The sequence below is a fragment of the Setaria viridis genome, chromosome 8, assembly GCF_005286985.2.
Source record: "Setaria viridis chromosome 8, Setaria_viridis_v4.0, whole genome shotgun sequence".
Taxonomy (NCBI): domain Eukaryota; kingdom Viridiplantae; phylum Streptophyta; class Magnoliopsida; order Poales; family Poaceae; genus Setaria; species Setaria viridis.
Genome location: NC_048270.2, coordinates 34299999 through 34318287, shown reverse-complemented (window position 1 = coordinate 34318287; position 18289 = coordinate 34299999). Strand labels below are relative to the sequence as shown.

The following is an 18289-nucleotide window of genomic DNA, read 5'->3' as shown; positions in this document are numbered from 1 at the left end:
CTAAAGGCGTGCGTCCGCCATTGCTAGCGAGTAGCAGCACTTGTTGAAGGTGTCCATGGCGCGTCTGAAGATAGGCACGTAGGCGTCGACGCTGTGGTCGCCGGAGAAAGACCGGACGATGAACACGGATCCCTCAACCGGGAGGTAGCTGGGCATGAAGAAGAACGGCGGGCCGCCGCCGAAGTCCAGATCGTAGAACGGGGCGTGCAGCAGGCTGTCCACCTCGACGTCGGGGATATACGCGGTCTTGGCTGCATCGGCCGTCGGCACCAGCCCTTCCTCCTCCACCGCGCTGGAGCTCGCGAAGTCGATGAACGACCTGAAGTAGCCGTCGTCGACGCGTGCCACCTCCCGGGATATGAGCTCCACGGCGCGCCGGAGAGGCATGGACACCAGCTCCCCGGCGGCGGCGGCCGGCCGCGCCCAGAGTACTACGTTGCCAGTGTATCCCTCCGGCACCAGCGGGTCGCGCATGCGCATGCGCCCGTCCACGGCGACGCACAACCTGGTGACCTCGCCGCCGTTCAGCCCGCGCGCCTTCGTGATGCACCGCCACAGGTGCGCCGCCACGCACAGCAAGGTGCTGTGCGGCCGCGGCGCCCCCGCCGACGCCCGCGACCTCAGCTCGGCGACGAACTCCCGGCTGAAGCGCACCCTCTGGACAACCACCTCGTCGTCGTTGTCGACGACGGCGACATCGCTTCTTCTGCCGGGCTTCTTCTGTTCACGGGGCTTGAACTCGACGCCGCGGTGCTCGAACGCGACCCGCGGCGGCTGCCGGGGCAGGAAGAGGGACGCCCTGTCGTGCGCCGGGACGGGGTCGAGCGCGGCGCCGCGAGTGGCCTGGCCCCAGGCCAGGAGGAAGTTACAGGCGGCGCGGCCGTCGGCGACGGCGTGGTGCATGGTGTGGCCGATGGCGAGGGAGCCGCACTTGAACCGCGTGACCTGGACGAGCATCAGCTCCTCGGCGCCGTCGCCGTCCGGGTGCAGGCTCAGGACTGCAGGCGTCGGCTCCAGCGGCATGACGCTGCCGAGCGAGACGTCCGCCGTCGCCTCGACGAACCGCGCACCGGCGTCGTTGAGCAGGATCGCGCGGCTGCCGGTGGCGTCGACGCCGAGCCGCCCCGCCCACTCGCGGTACTCGGCGAGCGCCCTGGCGAGCCCTGCCGCGAGTACGGCGTTGGGCGGCGCCGGCGGGCGGAAGAAGTTTATGCCCGAGATGTACATGTCGTAGTTGACCTTGTCAAACACCGTGAGTGGGACGGCGGTGGCGTTGGCGGCTGCTAATGGAGCGCCGCCGCTGCCGCCACCGTAGGCGGGATTGACGGCCTTCGACGTCTGCACCGTGATCTTCATGTGGAGATCGTGGGTCCGCCTTGGATAGATGGTGTTTAAACTGTGGAGACAGCTGGTTGGTGCAGCAGCATGTTCATGAGCTAGATTGTATGTAACCACAGTTTATATACTACTCCCTCCTTTCTATATCATGCATAGTTCACTTTAGCTATAAAATCTATCTATCTATCTATCTATCTAGCTAGCTAATAAGAGACACTGAGGAAGCTTCCACATTAATCAGCACTACTGAAGATCTGACTTTCCATCCAGAGCATTAGTACTGACCGGCACAAAGGCCTTGTACTAATGCTTGCGGAGAAATCTACCCGTCCATCCATAATAGGACGGCTCATATTTTCTCTCAAATTATTTGTGTTCTTATTTTTCCATTATAATATTTCCTATTATTCCACATTAGATGCAGATAGGCCACTGTAATAGAAGATCTGCTTTGCTTTCCTGACTCATTAAGTCTCTCTTGACCATGATTTCCATGTTCTCAGGTTAATTAAAAAATCTGGCCTTCCATCGTGGCAAATTTTTACCATGTGGATGAATCCATCATGCATGCATCATGACTGAAGAATCTAAACATCGTGGATTGTCACCCGGATTTAAGGATAAAACCGAGTGCAATGAATACATGTGCGCCAGGATCAAGTGACACACATGTATGACATAAGCAAATATCAAAGACAGGCCAAAACGAATAAAGAGAGTATTAACCAGTTATTACATGACTTACAGTCTCAAATAAACCACAAGATTACTTTATTACACAACGGACTTCAAAGTAGCGACGACACCAGAGGCAACTGACTGAAGAACCGTACGCCTAGAACTCCTCAAAGTCGTGCAGATACTCCTCCAAATTTACTTGGTCTGAACAACGGTTTTGCAAGGGTGAGTACACTTATGATTGGTACTCAACAAGTTGTGAGGAATAGTGTAGTGTAAGACAAATCAAGGTATGGCTAAGGTTTAATCAACATCAGCTTTTAATTTAGTTGGTCAAGTTTTAATAGCATTTAACTGAGTGTAAGTTTATACCACCCGAAATTACACAAGAATAGAAATAAAGTAAATAACATAACCATGAATGAGTCCATCTTTCGGTCGTATTATCATGTGAGCATCTAGGCTGCTCTTAACCGTGAGCACAGCTGATCGATCAGTTTTACACTCTGCAGAGGTTGCACATCTTCACCCACAAGTCGCGTAAAAGTTCAAAAGAACTTTGGACCCAACCATGCGGTGTTTGCAAGGCACCATACCACACCTCCGAGGTGTGATTGCATAGGGACGCTACGAGGCCTTTACAAAGATTCATTAGTAAGTGGTAACCCGCTAAGGTTTCGGTGTCTCGCGTGCACAACCTCCCAAAGGGCCGATTATACGACGACTCAGTGCCCCCTCTTGCCTCTTTCGAGTAAGATTACCCCAAACTAAGGTTTCTAATTATTAAGGCAAGACCAGAGCAATTTAGTCTTGTGGTAGCACTGTTTTCTTGGGTGGTCGCTCCATGTTCCGATTAAATTTTATGATCTTGTATTAGTGGAAGGTATAGCATAAGTAAAAAAAATTAATCATTGATTTCAGTTGAACCACCATAACCCAAGTAAGCAATAAGCATGAGCTACCAAACATAAAAGTAAACCCGGTTGGTCAAGGCATAGGTAATGAAATCTAGGAAATCCTTAATTGAGACCCTTCATGTTTAAACTATCAAGTGCATAGCGATGTTGTATTGAACTTGAAAGTAAGGTGTAATAGGACTTAAAGAAGTGACCAAGGACACGACTTGTCTTCTTGCCCTTGCTCTTGCTGCTCGTACTCCTGAAAGCTTGATCCTCAAACCCCTTGAGCTGTTGACCATCTACACACGTTACACGAGCACATACAAGCAAACAAATGCATAATATAAGAAAATAGTAAACCAAACAAATATAAATAGAGAAAACCATCTTGAAAAACTATTCTACGCGTTATAAAGAATGCTAAAAATGGAGCTAGGATGCAAAAGATACACTTAAAACAAGTTATAGGGGGCTTATCTACGAGAAAACTAAACTTTTAGGGGCTAAACAGCAAGAAACTGAGGACCTAAATGCAATTACGCATGTAAACCGAAGGTTTTATGCGCAAAAACGCAACTATGGACTGCGGGTTGATTTTGCAAAAACTAGGGTTTAAAACGAAAGAAAATAGGACTTGTTTTGAAATATTTTTGAACTGAGGTGGACTGCGGCGCAATTTGCGAAAAATGCGAGGGCTAAAATGAAAAAAGAAGGAGGCACGACGCGGTTGACTGGTCCACGGCGAGTTGACTTCCGCGAAGGAGGGTCAACTTGCCGTGGACCAGTAAACCGACGCGGTTGACTGGTCCTCGCTGGCCAAAAACGGGGCTCCAGGCATGGTTTTCCGCGCCAAAACGACCGGAAGGGAGCTGGGAATGCGGCAAGCACAATTAGGCGGTCGACGGCGGGGCTTCCGCAGTGGAGGAGGCAGTGCGGGGCGCGGTGGCGAGCCAGAGCTCCGACGAAGTCGCGCGGGCGGAGACGGGTGCAAGGGCGCACGGGAGCAGCTCGGCCGGGATCCTCACCAACGCGCGAAGCTTCGGGCGACGGTGGCAGGTGCTTGAACTCCAGTGGCGGCGGTTGGAGATGCTAGGGTTTGATTATTAGGCCGGGGGACAGCGTCTTTTATTGGGGCCTTGGCGTGCAGGCCCGAGGCGGACGCGGCGCGAGAGTCCTGCTCGGACTCAAGCTTGTGCTCGGGGCGGACTCCGGCATGCAAGGAAAGCGGAGCGGCGGTTGCGGAAGAAGGAAGGAGCGAGGGAGAGGCGGAGGTAGGGGATGACAGGTGGGGCCGACCTGTCAGCGGCTAGAGGAGGAGGGGTGAGCTGGGCCGGCTGGAGGAGGTGCTGGAGCTGGGCCGGAGCTGGCGATTTGGGCCGGAAGGAGCTGGGCCGAGAGAGATGGGCCGCGGCGGAAGAAAGAAAGGAAGAAAAGAAAGCGGCCCAAAAAAGAAAGAAAAGAAGAAAAGTTTTGAAACGAAATCAAATTTGAAATTTAAACTCAAATTCAAACTCAAGCAAACAAAAAATATGCACCAACATGAATGCAACAATAAACTCCTATGATGCATTAATTTAATTTGGAAAGATTATTAAATGCCTAAAGAATTTAAAAGCAACCTTACTTTATCAAATTTTATTAAGTTGCAAATTTTGAAATTTTTGGGTGTTACATGGATGGAACTTCCTAGACTCAAGACTTTGTTTTGTGGGGTGTTTGTGTAGCTCTGCCTCGGTGGTTTCGGCCAATATATATGTGTTGCTGGTACTGGCTGGTGGCGTCATTAGTTACGTGGCCCATTTTGCTTTTGTTGGATTAGTACGATCCCGTCAAGATTTAACTTATCTTTTATATCAATACATAACTGACAACTCTTTCATTAAAAAAATATCTTGTACCAAGCATGCTATGTAACTTCACTACTAGAAAAACAACTGTCAGTACCGGTCATCGGCACAGATAAGTCATGCATAACGGATTGCATATATAACAGCCGGCACGTATATCTCTAGACTTAACCGTGCTGACTCTTGATAAAAAAAAGAGCCAAAATTTGGCATAGAAACGTTTGGACGATGAAGACAATGTTCATAAGAAACTTGTATATATGTTTTTACAAGAGTAAATCTACAACTTTGTAGTTTTTCAAATCATTCGGATCCCTAAATTATGTGAGCAAATATATATAGTTTTTGGACGACAAGGGTCAAATGGGATAAAACTACATATTTCTAGCGATATTCATGTATTTGATGGATTATTAGAGTATCCAAAAAATTCTTCCCCGAAACTATGTATCGGGGCTCTTTCAAAAAAAAATTCCCCATAAACATATCAACTCATAGCAGATCGCTAATAACTAACCCTCAATATTTCAAAACACGCCACATCATTATATTGGGACCGTTAGGAGTCCATTGCCTGAAGAGATACAGTGGCCTCGCCATTCAGAGCCTCGAAGTCCCATCAACTAAGCCCACGCAACATCTTCTGAAGACCTGGCGCCTGCGGCCCTGGCTCGCCATTCGCCGCGCGATTGAGCTCGCACCGGCTGGGCACGGGCCAGCTCCGAAGGTGGCGCGGTGGTGGCTCCGGCACTACGGGACGTGATTGTGCCGCTCGGCCTCCGAAGGAGCTGGTTCGTATGCCGGCCGCCGCCGCCGCCACCACGGGCCGGAGCACTCTGCCTGACATGTGAGCAGTTGGAACTCCCTCGTCAGTTGCGTTCGTCATCTCGTCAGGTTGCTCCTGGTTTGGCGAGGTAGAGATTGTTCCCGTTGGAGGCTCGGAGAATTGCGAGGTTCAGCATATGCAGGGTGGACCGGTCAAAGCAACATACGGTGGAGGGTCATCCTATGTTGAAGATCTGCTGGCCGCTGCGGGCTTCCTGCTCAGCCAGCTCGACACGGCGCCGCTCGCCCCGCCGGCGCCACCCCTCGCCCCGGCTCGACATGGCTTGTGGGCTATTTATTTGACGTCCATGACAAAAAAAAAAAGGTCCAAGTAGAAGAGAGAGAGGTTGGAATCCAATTGAGGATGCTGGCTCGTTGATGTGGAAGAACTCGGAAACCATATATAACTTCCGCAAAGTTTTTCCTATTAAATTTCAAAGTTTTCGACCCATCTTCAACCTTAGGTCCTCCGTCCGCCGAACCACCACCACGATCTGCTCATGAGCACTCCCGTCGTCGTGGCTCATGTTTTGCCGTTCATTGCGATGGAGGCCGCTGCCCGCACCCTGCCAGCTGCCGCTCCCCGCAGCTTGCGTGTTGCCGCCGGGACCACTCCAGTATGCCGGGCCACCTAGTTCTTCTCCACCATGGCTCTCATGACGCTCCCCGGGCCCGTGTGCACTAACGGCGCCCCTGCGCCCCCACCGCGGCCCACACGTCACTGTCACCTACAGCGGCCGCTACCTCCGCACGCCGGCTGCCGTCAACTGTGCCAGCCCCGACGCAGTTACCGTCATCGGAGAAGAAGAAACACCAAAACCTAATCTTTTTGAAATGTTATTTTTCTTTTTAAAAATATAAAATATATTCTTTTTAGATGTTGAAATATGTCATGAAAAATGTTAAATTTAGAATTTTTCAACAAAATGTTGATCCATATTACTGACAATATTGAATCTACATTTTTATATGTTGGTTTAACATTTTAAAAAGGTTGAATATTGTGTATCCATTGTTGGTTTAAGCTTCTATAAATTGGGCTTAATGGGCTTTAAAGCCACAAAGTTTAACCAATTACCTGAAACCTGCAGCCCCGGACCACACACATTGCTTAAGCTACAAATCTGTGTGTTGTCGACTGAAGATCTGCATGTGATTCATTTTTCGTATATATTATCCGTTTAATTTTCTATTATTTTTAATTTTTTTACTTTTCTATTCTTATTTATTTTCTTATTCTTTTCTTTTTTTGTTCTTTTTTTCTTTCTCCTTTCTTGTCTTCTCTTATCTTTTTCTATAACTAACTTGTTTATCTTGTCCTAAGGTCCAATTGGGTCCATCTAGGAGACATGTCATACCAGCATCATGGGATAGGTAGTTGACATATGGAAACATGAGAGGAATCAACAATATGAATGCAATGTAGATCCAGTGGTTTTTGGTTTGGCAATGAGGGCAACTTTTTTATTGATTGATCTAAACTTTCGAATATAGGTCCACCTCGTAGAGACTTTATTAGTGAACCCCTAACAATGCAAATCACTAACCACTAAACTACTGTATGTTTACCATTAATGGAGCATATAAAAACTAAAAATTAAAAGAAAATACCAGGAGTAGCGCGTCGCAGCAGGGCTTTTCGCCCGCATCCACCACGTCAGGATGTTCGGCGGCGACCTGCGGCTGCGGTGCGAGTGGGGTCAGTGGAACAAGTGGTGGCGGCGTACCTGGGCACCCCCGTGATGCTTCGTACCATGCCCAAGCCCGGCTCTAGGGGAGGGGCAGGCAATACGACCGTCGGGGCTCATAAAGCTGGGGGTTCAAGACCATATAGGTAATTAGTACATATAATTTTTATTTGGCACAGTAACCATTTGAAGGCCCATCGCAAAGCAGCCCATGTCGTAGATAACTCTCCCTTCCAGTCCTATTCTATGTAACCTGATCAATTGAGCGGAGGGAAGGCCGCAGGCGACGTTTCGTTTGATCGTTTACTGTCGTCGCGACTTTGCCTGCCCATTGACGTGCTCTGGTTGAGGAGAAGAGACGCCCGCGCCGATCTGATTCGCTCCTCACCCGGCGAGGCAGCGACCGGCAACGGCAAGGATACCGATCTGATTCACTCGTCGCAATAAGCAACACACCGATTGATTAGTATTTCAATTTTTTTCTTATTTATTTTTTTGCATATGCTATGTTTATAACGATTGTGCTAAGGTTAAAATTTCTAATTCAATGTATTTATTTGAATATGATAGATGTTGCTAAGAAGCATTTGTCGGTGCTCAGAAAAGAAAAAAAAAGAAAACAAGAAGATTAGTTCATAGAATCACATAGAGGTGCTCTATATAAGTTTTTTAGTTTCAAATAATGCTGAAGTCAGTCAAGATCAGGGACCCTTATTATTAAAAATTAGTTTAATTAAAAATTAGTTTAACGGGTCCTTATCTTTTTGCTTGCCCAAGAGCCCTTAACTTTTTTATTGATTGATCTAAAATTTCGAATATAGATCCACCTCGTAGAGACTTTATTAGTGAACCCCTAACAATGCAAACCACTAACCACTAAACTACTGTATGTTTACCATTAATGGAGCATATAAAAATTAAAAGAAAATTCCATGAAGTAGCAAAAACCTAAAGAAAATTCCATGAAGAAAATGCACTTCATCTAAATTATCCACCTATTGTAGTACAAAATATATAAATTGGCTCCTAAATTTACATCGAAATTACTCAATATTGTATTATTAGAAAAACCTAAAGTAACACTAAAGAAAAAAAATAATTCCCCTTATAAATGGCAGTTCAAAAAAACGTACTTCAATGTCAAAAAAGAATTTCCTACATTCATCGTCAAAATAATATCTCGAAATACTAATTTATGATTGTAAATTATCATTTTCTGCCATTGTTAATGTAGACCATGTATAAGATTTATAGAAGAAGCGAGGAGGATATCGATTTCCATTTTGAATACATAGCTCAAATATTTCAATTGAACACATATCAAGCACATATAGAGGTGCGATGTAAAGTAGAAAAAATACAAATTCATGTGGATGGAAGTGTATATACGGTCTATCACAATCAGATAAAAGATAAGTCCATGTATAGTGTTAGAATATTTAAAAGATAAGAGGCAACAAGGTACACAATTTGTTATTATTAGCTATAGTTCACAATTTCTCATGAATACAAATACTTGTCTCTCTAAAATGTATTAGCCCATCTGAGCACGGCTTAATGGACTAGTAAATGTATAATTTTGAGTCACGACATACTAAGTACCTGGAACATAAATAATACTCCCTCCATTCCAAATTGTAGATGCATAATAATATCTATGAACTTAGCAGGGGGCCCTTTAGTCCCGGTTGGTATTTCCAACCGAGATAAAAGGCCCCTCCAGACCACTAGTCTTTACAACCGGGACTAAACCACCAACCGGTTTAGTCCCGGTTGGTGAATCTTTTATCCCAGGCCAACTTTAAACTAGGATAAAAGAGGGTGGATGGAAGGTGAGTTCTCTACTAGTGCTAGAAAAATCAAAACGACCTACAATTTAGAATGGAGGGAGTATATCAATCCCCTTAATTTGCAATCCAAAATCAAAAGCCGTGCGTCAGGCACCGGTGGCAGTGAGTAGCAGCAGCTGGCAAAAGGAGTCAACACTGTGGCAATAGAGGGGCACGTACGCGACCACGCCGCCATTGCTAGAGGCCGTCGACATGAGGTAGACGGCACCCTCCACCGCCTGAGGAGTGTCGTAGGTGGGGACGTAGAGGAACGGCCTGCCAGTGCCAAAATCTAGGTTGTAGAATGGGATCCCTAGCACGCTATCCACCTCGATGTTGGTCCGCATCACAAGCTCCAATGAGACGGTCTTCCGCACTAGTCCTTCCTGCTCCACTACCCCGGAGCTCGCAAAGTCGACGAATGACCGGAAGCAGCGGTTGTCGACACCGGCCACCGCCTGGGAGATGAGCTCCACAATGTGCTCGGTCGTGCCCAAAGCACGACGTTGCCGGTGTATCCTTCCGGCACATCCGGGTTGGTCATCTAGCCGCGCCCATTCACAGTGATGTGCAGCTTGATGACCTCGTCCATATCCAGCCCGCGTGCCACTGTGACGCATGTCCACAGGTGCGCCACAACGCACTTCATTGTGCTGTACGACCTGCGCTAGCTCCCCCACCGAAGCTAGTGACTTCAGCCGGGAAATGAACTCCCGGCTGAACTGCACCATTTCTACAACCACGTCATCGCCGAGACGCCGACGCCGCCATTGTCTAATGCCTTCTTCTCTCCACGTGGCTTGAACTCGATTCCACGGTGCACGAACTCGACCCAGCGGTGGGTCCTACGGTACAAGATTACGTTGGAACATCAACCATAAACAAATGGACGAACCCGTTTAATTACTTGGCCTCCAAGAATGCCATGCGACCTGAATCTAACTGAAAGCTAACAAGGCACTTATTGTTGGGCATAGCAGCTGAGCTTGACTTAGCTATAGTTATTTGCAAACGGGTGTGAAATACGATACAATAATTCAGAAATCTAGACGTCCAGAGCCACCCGTGGGATAAGAAGAAGCTTCTCCTTACGGTGCACATCAACCCCATATGACTCTGTCATATCGATGCCTGTTGACCCCGGTGGAAGCTCCCAGTTGAAGTGGTAGACAAGGTTAGCCAGAATGATTTCGAAAGTGGCCTTGGTGAAGTTTATAGCTGGGCACATCCTACGCCCTGATCCAAACGGCAAGAAACGGAAGTCGTTTCCCTGGAAGTCGGAAACAGCATCCATGGCTTCTTCTATGAACCGATCGGGCATGAACTCCTCTGGACTCTTCCAGGAGGTGGGATCCCTTCCTAGAGCCCACACGTTGAGGATTACACGTGTCCCAGATGGTATGGTATAGCCCTCTGAATCACATTCGGCCGTGGAGAAGTGGGGTAACATAAGAGGTGCCGGTGCGTGCACCCGCATCGACTCTTTCATCACCACCTTCAGGTAGCTCATGCCGCTCAGGTCTTCTTCAGTGACCATATCCTTACCCTTGGCTGTGCACCTCCTCACCTCGGCTTGCAGCTTGGTCATTGATTGGGATTCTGCATCAGCTCAGCCATGGTGTAGTCGAGCGCTATGTACGTTGTGTCTGTCCCGGCTTCGAACATGTCCTACACGCATGTATTGATAAAACTTCAATCTAAGCAAACTAGTCCATCAAACATGTCCTATGTACGTCTTGTAAGCTTTAGCTTTCAATTAGTAAAAGTAAGATTTTAATAAAAAAATTGAAGTTTAGTTGCATACATGCGGTCGGTACAAATGGAACTCTGCATATACATACCATCAGTATTGCCTTGATATTATCTCTGGTCAGGCCGTACGCTTGTTGAACGGAGAGCAACACGTCGATGAAGTCCCCCTCGTCCTCACAATCCATCGTCTTGCTCTTGTGCTTGTCGATGAGGCTGTCCAAAAGGTCATCCTATCTCTTAATGTGCTTCACGGCCTTGGCCGACACCAAGTCAAACCTTGCCAAGCTCGGGAAGTAGTCATCCAGGTTGAATCCCCCCAGGCCCCAGGAGCTTGGTGTTCGTCTCTAGCAGCTCCCGGAACAGCTGGTTCTGGCCTTGTTCCCTTGGGAGCCTGCCCGTCATGGCCTGGCGCACGATGTCATTGGCGAAGAAGATAAAGATCTCGCTGACGTCGATCGCCGTGCCCGCGGCTGCGGCGGCCCTCACCCTGGCTAAGACCAGCCGGACCTCCTGCTCGCGGGCGGCGCGGTTGGACCGGACCTTCGCTGCGGTGAGGAGGTGGGTGGTGATGTCCTTCCTGGCCCGGCGCCAATACTCGCCGTAAGGCGTGAAGCTAACGTCAGTGGAGCCGTAGAAGAGGATGTCGGCGACCGCGGAGTGCGGTAGGGAGGCGAAGACGTGGTCGTGCGTGCGCAGGACGACCTTGGCGGCGCGTGGGGAGGAGACGACGAGCGTTGGCACGGCGCCGAGGCGGAGGAGCATCACGTCGGGCCCGTGCCTCTTGGCGAGGTCGCGGAGGGAGTGGTGGGGAAGGGATCCGATGAGGTGGAGGTGGGGGATGACCGGGAGCTCGAACGGAGGCGACGGTAGCTTCCGGAGCAGCTTCTCTGTTCTTGACCTTGGTGTTGCCAAGTGCACGGCGACGAGGAAGAGGAAGAAGAGGAGGGCTAGGACTCTGGAGATGCGTGCTCGTAGAGGTGCGCTAGCGCTGGAGCCGCCATGGCTGATCAACTAGTGTGCACAACGCACGGCTTGCTAGCGCAACAAGTTAGAACCTGCTCGTTGCAGTTTTTGTAGACCTCGGAAGTCGTGATCCGTCAGACAGCAAGAAGAGTATGCTACCATTTTTTTCTTTTCTGCATCACCACCAGATCAGATCAGACAGGATTTTACGAGAGAATCCTATCGAATCATCATCCTTTTTATTAAACTGCACCAGACGCAGGAACGCGAGCCGATTAATTGGCAAGCTTTTCCCTCAGAATATGTGTTTGGTGATGGATTAATTGAGGACCAATGGTGGTCACCCTTGGTCACCCTTGGATGATGAGTGATTGATAATGTTGTGTTAGTTTGATGTTGCTCTTGGCTTGTGATGTGCAGGTGTAGGATGTGACGTGACGGTCGACGGCGTGCGGTGAAGGTCAAGCGAAAGGTTCATGCCGATGGACCAAGGGCGGTGAAGGATGAACACGAGTAGGCTTGGACCAATGGACCCGAGGAGTCCGGACGAAGTCATGGGCGGTCCACATGGTGCACGGAACGGTGAGAGGACATGACGGGATGGAGACGACGTCGGTCGAGTTGAGCGGGAGGCTTGGTGGAGGCCAAACACACGTCGACATTGAGGAGGTCGCGTGGCGGCCAAGCGAAGTTGGACGGTTTGGGCCTCAAAACCACTGCGCAGGTAGGTTTCCCGGTTTGGGCCTCAAAATCGGGGGCAAGCTCGATGCGGCCGGAGCTTCGAGAAGGAGGGCACGTGGCGTCATCGCGAAGCTTGCATCGAGGCGAAGCAAAGTTGTGAGGCGGCGTAACCGTCTGATGCGCGGATAAAAACTTGGACCAAAATGCCCCTGCATGGGTAGTTATCATAGTTATAGTATTAGGGGTAGTATGGTCATTTGTCCCAAACTATATATAGGGACGGGGGGTTGGTTATTTCAGCACCTCTTTGCTTAGCAACTCATAATCATTTGGCTTAGAGGCTAGTCATGTGGTTAGAGAGAGAGGAGAGAGGGAGATGAGGGGTGATTTCTCTTTTCTCTTAATTTCTTCATCTTTAGTGGGTGGATGAAGGGAGGAGGCTAGTCCTCATCTTGTAAAGAAGATGTTCTCATGATTTAGTGTTGTTTGTTGTCTCAAATCATGCTAAATCTTTGTCTCCCGGGTATTTTTCTATTTCGCTATTTTCGGAGTCAATTTTGAGGATTTATTGTTCTTGGTGCTTGAACCCGAATCTCATCTCGTGAGAACGGTTGAGGGGAAATGTTGCTATGGCCTTAGGGAGCATCTTTGATATGATCCTCCCTCCAAATCCCTCATGAATCCGGCTTGAATTTTGAATTTCTTCCAAAACTGTGTTGAGTTAGGGTTTCGATTTTCTCCAAAATTCGTGATGCATACTTGAGCTTTTTGAGATATTTTTCATGGATCTATTAGCACTTGGGGTTGCGCATCTATGGCTAGTTTTGTCTCGATCCATGGAGTTTTGAGAGAGTATTTTTGGTTTGAAGTTTGCTGCTTGTTCTTCTGTGTTCTTGCGTTGCTTCTGTTCTTCTCGATCCATGGAGTTTTGAGAGAGTATTTTTGGTTTGAAGTTTGCTGCTTGTTCTTCTGTGTTCTTGCGTTGCTTCTGTTCTTCTTGTGTAGAACGTCGGGAGCACGAGCACTCGCACAGCACGTGAGGCGCTGGCCAGCACAGCGCAGCAGGCCGTCCAGGCCAGATGTGCCGTCAAGCAGCAGCCAAGCAGGAGCAGAGCAAGGCCTAGCAGGCCGGCCACCAGGTGCACGGCAGGCTCAGGCCAGCAGCGCTTCGCGGGCCAGGCTGGCAGCCTAGCAGGTGACAGCGCAGCAAACCTAGCCCAAGCGCGCAGGAAGCAGGCCGGTCAAGGGAGACAGGAGCAGCAGGCCCAACTTCTTCTACCAGATAGCACTGTAAGCCTTTTCTTGTTCCGTTAATTCCATGCAACTGCTAGTTAATCACTGTTAGGTTGTTTAGCAATTTAATCAGTACTTTCCTTCGCTAATCTTTGCCTGCTTAGACAAGCTCTTTTAATTAATCTTTGAATGATTAGTCAAAGTGAGGTTTGCTAGTGGTTAGTAGTGTCTTTGATTTATCTCTTTTATGCAAGGTTCTTGGAATCACCTTGTGCTTTGCTTCCGCTAAGCTTGAGTGTCACATATCGTTCCTAGGGTGAGGTTGTCACGGGTTAACTTGTATCATCTTGATGATAAGACGTGAGGTGTGTTTTTAGTGGCAATTGGGATATAGGTCTTGTTCTCATAGAAGAATTTTAAAGACTCTTATTCACCCCCCTCTTGTCACCCTTTCGGTCCTTCAATTGCCAAGCTTTTCTCTCAGATGACCTGCGTGTAGTGAAAGCGGCGCTGGCAGTAGTTGGTCGGCGCACCGGTAGACGGGCAGCTCATGATGCTACCGACGGCTCTGCAACATGATGCAGTTCATGCACGCTGCTGGGTGGCACCCATGGTGCGAGATGTCCAGGCGCAGTGCATTGGCACTGTGGCGGCGGATCCGACTAGTAGCAGAAGCTCGCACAGGGCACAGCACGCCAACGTGCATCGTCACAAAAATCCGAGGCTATCTTAGCCCCGCAGGTTGAGCTTTTTTTCTTGGAGGCTATCTGTGCAGATATTCCTTCCTACTAATATGATGGCTATCTGTGTGAGGCTCATAGGCTGGAGGTTAAGGGCAGCCACAGATACTACTAGAGAACTGATCTTTGATCTTTGGACAAAAGTTTCGAATAAAATTGGACCCAGAATTAAAAAGGCATTAGTCTTAGGTCCAACGGCCACAACCGACGAGGTCTCTTTAGTCCTGGTTGTAACGGTCATCGTCGTCCGAGGGAATCTGGTGCCCATTTAGTCCCAGTTGGTAACACCAACCAGGAACTAATAGTCTAATATTCATCAATTAGACCCAGTTGGTGTTACCAACCAGGACTAAATGCGCATCCTATAAAACACAACATCTTCCTCCCCGAGCCCTAGCCACTCATGATCGAGAGCTAAGGCTAATTCTTCTTCATGGCGATCAGGCAAGCTTAGGGGAGGTGCTGCCCGATTTTTTCGCGATTTCATGGAGATTTCACTCATCCAATTTAAAGAGTAGTAACTTCATCCTCCTCTCTTTGGTGGTTAGTATGCTTTGTTTTATGCTTTAGAGATAGAGAAATTTGAGATCTTTAGAACGAGGGAGAATGGAGAGTTTCTTTCTTTATACTTACATTTGAGCTAAATTTTTTGGATAGTTTGCATGCTATGTTTCATATTATTTAAAGAACTTTATCAATATTAGGTAGAGGAAAAAACTAGAGTATGTTTGTTTATAACTTGGTCCATGATACTAATATATTATTGTCGAATTTTAAAAAAAATGTGCTATCGAATCAACATGGATACTGCTGCTGGAGGGAGTGGCGATGGTGGGGATAATCCTCATTCGACTCGCGGTAAGGGAAAGCCTCCAGTTGGCCCTCATGACAAGCCGAAGAAAAAAGAAGCATCGGAAGAGCAATGCTTCGATATTTACAAAGATGACATGAAGATGCTATTGCGGCGAGCTAAGAACCTCCGTTCGGTGGTAATTATGCTCCACTGCCAATCCCAGGTCAAATAGCTCCAACTCCAAGCACAAATAATACTCACCAGGATGAGGTCGTGTCATCTAAACCTTCTTCTTTGCCAGCTAAGGATGCTTAAAGATCTCCTTTGTAGTACTTAGTGGATGCTTGTCGTAGTTTGTCATGTCATTTCGGTCTGAACTTTGTAGTACTATATTTCGATTTAACCATGTGTTTTTTTAAAATTAATTTATTTCAAGAAAAAGAATGAGAAAATGTATTGTTATGTATTAATTGTGTTGATGAAACTCTATGTGTTTTCTCCCGTGGTACGAAAAAAGACGTTCGGTCACACATCGGGGTAGGGCCGAAGGACACGCCGCGGACGGCATGGCCCCGTCCCACAAGGCAGGTGCTGGCATGGCCGCGTAGCCGTCGGAGATGGAGTGGTGAATGTTGTATCCCACAGTGAAGGAGCCGCAGGGGAACCGCGTGACCTGGACCAACAACAGCTCCTGAGCACCGTCACAATTTGGGTGCAGCTCCATGAACTCAGTCCCCACCCGCAGCGCGGCATGACGATGCCATGTGCGACGTCGGCCGACGCCTCCACGAGCTGCACACCAGCATCGTTGAGGAGGATTGCACGCTTAGCTTGCCACCGCGGCCAGCGTCCATGACCAGCCGGCCAGCCCACTCACGGTACTCAGCCAGCATCTTTGCTAACCGAGCTTCGAGCACGGCCATGGGCGGCGCCAGTGGGTGGGAGAAGAATACGCTGGGCGTGGATGTAACTTCCTTTTTCGAGTACGTCATCTTGGCTAAGCTGCAATGTCGATTATGAAATAATGATGGATTGCGTAGCAAAAACACATGGTCCTTTGGCAGATTGGTCGTTGTGATTGAACCCCTTCCTTTTGCAAAGTCGTTGTGATCGAACATGCACCTACTATGAGATCTAATCATTTAAAGTTATATATCACCTACTCATCGTGTAATATTGAAACTTAACCCCCAAACACGAAAGGTAAATCACTTATATTCAGCAGGCAATTACCAAATTGCCCCCCTCCAATGAAATGTTGTTCTTCAATTAGGCCATTTATCCTCACCTTGCATTTCCTAGCTTGCGTGGTTGCCCAATGCCCGTATCACACGCTCTCATGGATTCTTGATGAACCCTTCTGGTGTCTCGTCTTGCTCTAATTTCACTTTTTTTTAATTGAAACAGGAGGGGTATGTTTCCCTACTGGTTATATCTTATATATTAATAAAAAGGAAAGTTTACAAGAGTTAAAACAAAAGATTGCAAGATATTGAGCCCTTCTACTGTATGTCTATATGTGGTAGATACTTTGTCTTTGCCTATGGATAACCTGGCAAATTCATACTTGAAATTAAACTTGACTTGTAATTGAAACCTCTAATTTGCCGAGTGCTTTTTTATTTGCCGAGTGTATTTCCTTGAGCACTCGGCAAAAAGTGCCGAGTGCTTCAAAAAAACACTTGGCAAAATAATTACACTCGACAAACAAAGACTTTGCTGAGTGTTTTCTTTTTTACACTCGACAACAATTTTTTTTCTAAAAAAGAATAAAAAAAATGAAAAAAAATACTTTGCCGAGTGTCCCGATCTCGAACACTCAGCAAACAAGAAAATATATACCGCGGCCCGCGCGCCCCACCCCTACCTCCACACACCCGCGCCCCCCACCCAGCGCCCGCCGCCCCCTCGTCTGCTCCGCGCCCCCCCAGCCCCCTCCCTTCTTCTTCCCTGCACCCGGCCCCCCTCCCCTCTCCCTGCCGCGCCCGCCGCCGGCGGGTGGCCCCAGCCTTCGCCGCCCCTCCCCTCCCCTCCCCTGTGGGTGCCGGATCCGGCCCTTCCTTCCTCCTCGGAGCCCCCTCCCCTCCATTCTTCCCCGGCGCAGCCCCTCCCTTCTCCCTCCCACCGGCGAGCTCCTGGCGGCGCCAGACCCCTCCTTCTCCCTCTCCCTCCCTCTCCGGCCGCCCCCTCCCCACCGGCGAGATCCGGCGGCTGGGGCCGCCCCCTTCCTCCCTCCCTCCCCCAACGGCGAGATCCAGGAAGGGGGAGGGAGACGGCGGCGGCGCGGGCCAGGGGCGGAGGGGACGGCGGCGGCAGCGGGCATGGTGGAGGTGGCGTGGTGCGGGCGGCGGTGGCGTGGCGTGCTTGGTGGAGGTGGCGTGGTGGCGGCAGGCGCAGGAGAGGCGGTGGCGGCGGGGTGGCGATGAGCTCGCCGGCGTCTTTGTTTTTTTTTTCCAAAAATTGCCGAGTGTTTTTTGCACTCGGCAAAGGTTTTGCCGAATGACAAAAACACTCGGCAAAGATTTTTTTTAAGATACTCCCCGAGTGTCGGTTGCCGAAGCAAACAATGTTGCCGAGTGTTTTTAGGCCTCGGCAAACTGACCTGAATCCCGTAGGAGCTTTGTGGCTTTGGTGGAGAACAGTGTTTCTTTGAAAATCATATTGCAATGAAGAAAGGTGCACATATCTGATTATCTGTTGCCTGAGCTGTTCAAAAGCTCCCAAAGGTGTCCAGCTAGCTTGATTGTTCCAGCACTGCTATACAAAAGGGCAGTAGAGGAAAAAAAAATGCTCCACTGTTTCATCCTGACTCTGAGCAGAAAACACATGTATAGTCCTCAAGGTGCATGTTCCGTCGCCTCAGCACTCTAGATAGTGTTCTTTTTTTAATCCCCTATCTCAATCCCTGGTTTTGGTACTTTAGATGTAATGATCATATGATTACTGTACCTTTGCCATTATGCATGTAAAATAGTGTAAAATAACACCTAATAATTTCACATCTAATAAATTAACCGCGCCTG

General features: G+C 48.7%; 1 protein-coding gene and 2 pseudogenes across 1 annotated transcript; all 3 read right to left on the bottom strand.

Annotated features, from left to right (window-relative positions):
- On the bottom strand, positions 1–1541 carry LOC117834066 (agmatine coumaroyltransferase-2). The gene has a single exon (XM_034713686.2). The coding sequence runs from the start codon at positions 1354–1356 to the stop codon at positions 1–3; it is 1356 nt and encodes a 451-aa protein (XP_034569577.1). The 5' UTR covers positions 1357–1541.
- Positions 1542–9162: 7621 nt separating this feature from the next.
- Positions 9163–10079, bottom strand: LOC117834549 (agmatine hydroxycinnamoyltransferase 1-like; annotated as a pseudogene).
- A 70-nt stretch (positions 10080–10149) lies between these two features.
- On the bottom strand, positions 10150–16258 carry LOC117834548 (indole-2-monooxygenase-like; annotated as a pseudogene).
- Between the last annotated feature and the right edge of the window lie 2031 nt (positions 16259–18289).

Coding starts and splice junctions, on each gene's coding strand:
- LOC117834066 (XM_034713686.2), bottom strand. CDS start 1,356: ATGAAGATCACGGTGCAGACGTCGAAGGCCGTCAATCCCGCCTACGGT.